This window comes from Hylobates moloch, unplaced genomic scaffold, assembly GCF_009828535.3.
Source record: "Hylobates moloch isolate HMO894 unplaced genomic scaffold, HMol_V3 SCAFFOLD_29, whole genome shotgun sequence".
In the NCBI taxonomy this organism is placed as follows: domain Eukaryota; kingdom Metazoa; phylum Chordata; class Mammalia; order Primates; family Hylobatidae; genus Hylobates; species Hylobates moloch.
The window spans coordinates 3,809,567-3,816,544 of record NW_026652304.1 but is presented as its reverse complement, the minus strand read 5'-3'; the positions used below and the strand labels follow the sequence as shown (position 1 = coordinate 3,816,544).

Sequence of the window (6,978 nt, the reverse complement as noted above, 5' to 3'; positions counted from 1 at the left end):
AACATCCCTGCAGTCCCCTGGCAGCCGCAGCAGCCACAGGGGCGGGCGGCTGGGCCACACGCATCCCCCGCCCTCGGCCCCACCCGGCCGCACCCTAAGCCGCGCGGCGTCACAGAGCGCATGCGTGCCGCGGGGGATGCCGGGAGCGCGCAGTGGCGGCAGCGGCGGCGACGGCAGTAACAGCGGCAGCTACAGCGGGGACGCGAGCGGGGCGGTGACGGTGTGGGAGGTGGTCTCACTCTTGGGAAAACTGCTGGGCACCGTCGTCGCGCTGAAGGTGGTTCTGTACCTGCTCCGAGTGTGCTTAGCGATGGCCTGGAAATCCGGCGGCGCCAGCCACTCGGAGCTAATCCACAATCTCCGCAGTAAGTGCCACCTCCGCCCGTTGTAGGGCAGCTGGGGCAGGCTGGGCCTGGACCTGGTACCCCTGGGCCGTCCAGAACGTTCTGTCTGCCCCCGCGCGCCTATTGGAGGGCTTCGGCGCAGAGTTGCCCCGGTAGTTCCGAATGGCGTGCGCTTGCAGTCGCCTCCCTCGGGACCTGTCATTCGTCGACGACGTGGACTGGAAGGGGAGAGAAAGAACCAGGGACCGCTGCTGGTGGGGGCAGGGGCAGTCGTCTCCCTGCAGGCCCTGGGGGAGGGAGTGCAGTACAGGTGGTACTGCTGTCACTCAGGTCCGCGTCCGGGTCCAGCTTGTGAGGGGCGTGCCTTCGGGGTGGGAGCGTGTGGGCTAGGCCTTATGGAGAGTGGGCTGGCGCTTAGGAGACCCCACCCTCGTCCCCTGCATTTTTCTCACCTTCCTCCTCCATAATCAACCTCGCTGCAAGCTTTCCCTCTTATGCAGCCTCCCCCGCCCTCCGTTTTTTCCCCTGGAGGGAGATGCCACCGTCTGATACAGGCGAGGGGAGGAAGATGAGAGTATTGCCATTGCAGATGCTGGGAGAAATTTCTCGGGCGGCTGTCCAGTGGAAAGCTCCGTGGGGGGCGGAGGAAGAACAGGGGATGCTGTTCCTGAGAGACTTGTATTTCAGGAGCCTTTGCAGGTCCTGGATCAGCAAAGGGTTGTGTGTCTGGTATTCTAACTTTTTTCAGGGCTACCATAGGCTTTAAAAACCTTGTGTGGAGTTTCTTTATATCACTCTCTTTAGTTACTGTATTCCTTCTTCTGATGATAATTTTAGGATAGGATGAGTGCTGTGTCACTTTCTTTTTTTAAATCGAAATATAGCGTCCCCGTTTTGTTGGGAGACTACAAGGGCCGCAGTCTATAATAATCTCTCTGGTCAGAATTTATAGCATTCTTTGCTACTATGCAGTAGTCATATCTTGTCACATGGTATTTTTAATTGTCCTGTGTTACTTAGCTTTTCATGTGTTTGTCTTCTCTCCCAACTCGATTTGTAATTTCCTTAAGGGCTGGCACCATTAAAAAAATTTTTTTTGGCCGGGCTCGTTGGCTCACGCCTGTAATGCCAGTACTTTGGGAGGCCGAGGCGGTTGGATTACCTGAGTTCAGGAGTTCGAGACCAGCCAGGCCGACATGGTGAAACCCCCGTCTCTACTAAGAATACAAAAATTAGCCAGGCGTGGTGGTGCCTGCCTGTAATCCCAGCTACTTGTGAGGCTGAGGCAGGAGAATCGCGTGAACCCGGGACGGGGAGGTTGCAGTGAGCCAAGAGCTTGCCACTGCACTCCAGCCTGGGCAACAAGGGCAGAAACTCCGTCTCAAAAAAAAAATTTTTTTTTTTTTGAATCTTCTCTAAGAATTTAATAGTCATCCCTTTTTTTCATAAATGCCCGTTAAGTGTCCGTTATATGCCTAAATCTGTGCTAGACAGACAAAGGTGATTGAGAGAAATTAGGAGTACTGTTTGGCACATAGTTGGTACTTTTTTTTTTTTTTTTTTTTGAGACAGAGACTCCCTCTGTAGCCCAGACTGGAGTGCAATGGTGCGGTCTTAGCTCACTGCAACCTCCGCCTCCCAGGTTCAAACAATTGTCCTGTCTCAGCCTGCTGAGTAGCTGGGACTACAGGCGCCCGCCAGCACGCCTGGCTAATTTTTGTATTTTTAGTGGAGAGGGGGTTTCACGATGTTGTCCAGGCTGATGTTGAACTCCTGACCTTGTGATCCGCCCACCTCAGCCTCCCAAAGTGCTGGGATTATAGGCGTGAACCACTGGGCCTGGCCAGTACTTAATATATTAGTCATTTTGAATTTTTTTGGTGGAGGGACAATACTTAATGTGGAAACTGAGTCTTTAGTGTTTGGTTAACAGAGAATGTTTGTTTTTTTTAGACAGGGTTTCACTGTCACCCAGGTTGGCGTGCAGTGGCGTGAGCTTGGTTCACTGCAACCCCTGCTTTCCGTGCTCAAGTGATTTTCCCACTTCAGCCTCCTGAGTACAGGGGTGCCACCATGCCAGGCTAATTTTTGTTGGGTTTTTTTTTTTTTTGGTAGTTTATGAGATGGGGTCTTGCCATGTTGCCCAGGCTGGTCTTGAACTCCTGGACTCAAGCGATTTGTTGGACTCAGGCTTCCAAAATTTTGGGATTACAGGAGTGAGCCACCGCATCTGGCCATGGTGAAAGTTTAGATATCAACATTTTTTTTTTTTTGAGACAGAGTTTTGCTCTTGTTGCCCAAGCTGGAGTGCAATGGCGTGATCTTGGCTCACTGCAACCTCTACCTCCCGGGTTCAAGCGATTCTTCTGCCTCAGCCTCCTGAGTAGCTGGGATTACAGGCGCCCACCACCACGCCTGGCTAATTTTTAGTATTTTTAGTAGAAACGGGGTTTCACCATGTTGGCCAGGCTGGTCTCGAACTCTTGACCTAAGGTGATCTGCCTGCCTCGGCCTCCCACAGTTTTTGAATTACAGGCGTGAGCCACCATGCCCAGCCTAGATGTCAATATTTTGTTAAGCATTGTCAGGTTCATTTTATGCAATGATGCTTGATTGGAAATGGACATTTATGTGCTACAACAGTAGTATGAAGTATGATTTGGGTTCTCATGGATGGCACATAAGCTGAATATGTTGTAAATATTTTTACGAAATCCCTTAACATGATCTCAGTGCCTTCTATTGCAGTATATGTACCTGAAACATTTTGTACACAAATTGTGATTAAGTAATTTTCCACCAGTAGGTTATCATAGTAGGCACTTGGCTGTGGCAGAAATTTGTAATCAATCAGGCTCTTAAAGTCTCTCCTTTTTGGGCCAAATTTGTGGTAAGCCAAGACTAGATAGATCTTTTCCCGGTGGTTTCATAATCACTTTAATGTATTGCATTACTGTTCTTAGCTGAAATTTCTAAGGATCTTTTTCTGTCAGGAAATTTAATAAGGAATATTTAACATACATAGATGTTGATTTTGCAAATAGTTTTATACTAGATTTATGATTGGTAAGAGGAAATTAGAGTAGTATAGTTGTTTAGCCTCTTTTGTAACACTTGTGCAACTTCAGTTTCAACTTCTTGCTGAGGTAATTCAGCTAATAGACTTCTTTTTATTAGCTTATTATAAAAGTAATATTTGCTCATGTGAAAATTGCAATTGACATAAAATTTGAAAATATTGCCTTCCTCATTATTCTACTGTGTATATTCTTCTTAAATTAAAAGCTTTTAATTGAAATCTTAGAAAAATATAAAAATGTGATTATGTTGATGTTGAAATGAAAAGGGGCCTGCTTACTAGAAGAGGAAGGAAATTACAGTTTTAATGTTTTTTTTTTTTTTTTTTTTTTTTTTTTTTGAGACAGTTTCGCTCTTGTTCCCCAGGCTGGAGTGCAATGGTGCGAGCTCGGCTCACCACAACCTCTGCCTCCCAGGTTCAAGCAATTCTCCTGCCTCAGCCTCCCGAGTAGCTGGGATTACAGGCAGGTGCCACCACGCCCAGCTAATTTTGTATTTTTAGTAGAGACAAAATTTCTCCATGTTGGTCAGGCTGGTCTTGAATTCCCAACCTTAGGTGATCCGCCTGCCTCAGCCTCCCAAAGTGCTGGGATTACAGGCGTGAGCCACTGCGCCCGGCCAATGTTTTTTTTTTGTTGTTGTTGTTTTTTGTTTTTTTTTTTTAAAGAAATGAAGCTTAATATAATTTGTTAAGAATATTTCGTTTTCCTTTTGTATTAGAATCTATCATAATACAAATATGGTTGTGTGATTTCATAGTTGATGCATGATTTATAGAATATTTCAGATTGTAATGGTAGATTTCTTATGTCATGGCTTGTATTATAACCACTCTTAAGTAAATTAGAACAGTGACTAAAACTTGAGGATGCTTCAAAATCTCCTGGATCACCTGGAGAGCTTTTCAAAACACAGATTGCTGGAGCTTGAGAATTTGTATTTCTAACAGATTTGTAAGTGGTGCCACTGCTGGTCCAGGGACCACATTTTGAGAATCAGTGACATGGAGAATTGAAAATTATAAGGTTGAATTCTGCCAGCATTTCAGCTAAATCAGTTTTGTGCTTTAGAATAATGTTTTAGAAAAAGTCTATAGCAGTTTTGCCCTATAGAGTGCTTGGTGATGTTCTCTATGTTGTCCAGTGTGGTAGCTACTAGCTACATGTGGCATTTGACATTTGAAATGTGGACAACTGAAGAACTGAAATTCAATTTTTTAAAAAATTAACTTAATGAAATAACCACATGTATCCAGTAGTTACCATATTGGACAGCACAGTTCTCTAGAAATGAAAAATACAATTATTTTATGATTATGGACTGGTAATGTGCTCGTGAAACAAATTAGCTTAATTTAAAACTGTGAGCCTGCTTAATCCAGGGAATGTGACTGTTTAAATAATGTTTATATTAGAGTTTACTTTTTACTTGTATTCAGATAATTTCAAGCCATGGTAAAATTTAGGAAGATAGCCAGAGTAGGTGAGGTGATGTTCTGGAGCAGGGGTATTTAAACCAGAGGGTTTGTGGGAGGTTAACTTAATGGATAGGCTTCAAATGCTATACAGTAGTCCCTCCCTTATCCCATGGTTTTGCTTTCTGAAGTTTCAGTTACCCCAAGTCAACTGAGATCTGAAAATATTAAATGGAAAATTCCTGAAACAAGCAATTCATAAGTTTTAAATTGTGTGCCATTTTGAGTAGCGTGAGGAACTCTCTGGACGTCCCACTTGATCCTGCCCGTGACATGAATCATCCCTTTGTTCAGCATATCCATGCTGTCTACACTACCTGCCTGTTTGTCACTTAGTAGCCTATTTGGTTAGCAGTGACTGTCATGGTATCACAGGGCTTGTGTCCAAATAATCCTTATTTTACTTAATAATGGACCCAAAGTGCAAGAATAATGGTGCTGGCATGTAATTATACTTGTTCTATTTTATTCATTATTTTTGTTAATTTCTTAATTGTGCCTAATTTATAAACTAAACTTTATTATAGGTATGTTATGTATAGGAAGAAAACAACATACAGATGGTCCCTGACTTAACAGTAGTTTGACTTACAAGTTTTTTACTTTACTGGATGTAAACCTGTCACATAACCTCTTATAAGTTAAGGAGGGCCGAGTGCGGTGGCTCACACCTGTAATCTCAGAACTTTGGGAGGCTGAGGCAGGAGGATTGCTTCAGTCCAGGAGTTCGAGACCAGCCTAGGCAACATAGTGAGAATAACATTTGTCATTTTCTCTACAAAAAATAAAATTAGCTGCGCATTGTGGTGCATGCCTGTAGTCTCAGCTACATGAGCTACATGGGAGGCTGAGATGGGAGGATCACTTGAGCCCGAGAGGTTGAGGGTGCAGTAAGCCAAGATCATGCCACTGCACTCAAGCCTGGGTGATGGAGCAATACCTTGTCTCAAAAAAAAAAAAAAAAGTTGAGCATCTGTATGGGCTGTATGGGCTTTGGTACTGTATGCGGTTTCAGGCATCTATTAAGGGTCTTGGACCGTATTCCCTGTGGGTAAAGGGAAACTACTGACCACTGAAAGCAATTGTTCTTTTATCTATTTTTATTTGTAAAAATAATTCAATCCATTCCCCTAATGATCAGTTATTTCTACTTAACGTTTCTTTTGCATTCTTGATTTTGTCATTTTACATATATGTTTATGGAATTTGTCATTTAGTCAGCTGATATTTGAGTGCTTTCTATATGACAGGCACTGGAGATACAGTAGTGAAGAAAATAAACATCCACTCCCTCTTGTAGCTTCTAATGGGAGCAGCCAAGTATAGTATGTCACATGATAAGTGACAAAGTAGGGAGGGAGGACAGAGTGTGTGGGGCAGTAGGTTTATAGTTGTAGAGAAGGCCTCAGTAAAGTATCATTAGACCAAAGATTTGCTGGAGGAGTAGACACATATCATGCAGGTAGACTTGGGATAAGCATTCCAAGCAGAAGAAGTAGCGAATTCCAGATTTGGATTTAGGATCTGGCAGAAAGATTGGAGGCAAGAATCCAACACCAAGGTTTTAGGCCTTGGCAACTGGAATGATTTGCCATTTTCTATATTGGAAATGGTGAGTGAGTGAGCAGCCACGTTTATTCTGTGAGGAGGGGACTGTGGGAGATCAGGAGATTATTTTGAGGAATGCTTTTCTTGTAAGACATTTAAGTCGAGATTTTTAGTAGGCATTTGAATATGCAAGAATTACGATGATTTGTAGTTTTTATATCCTGAAAGCATTTACTTTTGTAACTAATGAAATTATTTTCTAATTCTATCTACAGCACCAGTTCTTAGCCACTAGTAGGTGTTGCTAGTAGAAAAGAGCATTTATTCTTTCTTTTTTTTTTTTTTTTTTTTGAGACAGAGCCTCTTTCTGTCGCCCAAGCTGGAGCGCAGTGGCGTGATCTTAGCTCACTGCAACCTCCGTTTCCTGGGTTCAAGCGACCCCCCCCATCTCAGCCTCCCGAGTGACTGGGACTACAGATGCACACCACTATGCCTGGCTATTTTTTTTTTTTTTTTTTTTTTTTTTTTTTTAAG

At 43.7% G+C, this 6,978-nt stretch overlaps 1 protein-coding gene across 2 annotated transcripts in view; it reads left to right on the top strand.

Moving 5' to 3' along the window:
• Positions 1-56: 56 nt before the first annotated feature.
• The window catches only part of LOC116463237 (protein-L-isoaspartate(D-aspartate) O-methyltransferase), a 61,396-nt gene continuing 54,474 nt past the window's right edge, over positions 57-6,978 (top strand). The window contains exon 1 of one of the 2 annotated variants that reach the window (XM_032146261.2): positions 57-365. In XM_032146261.2, coding sequence (XP_032002152.1) covers positions 137-365 — 229 coding nt within the window. In that variant the 5' untranslated portion in view covers positions 57-136. The remainder of the gene's footprint in view (positions 366-6,978) is intronic. The other variant, XM_032146262.2, reaches the window with a different exon arrangement.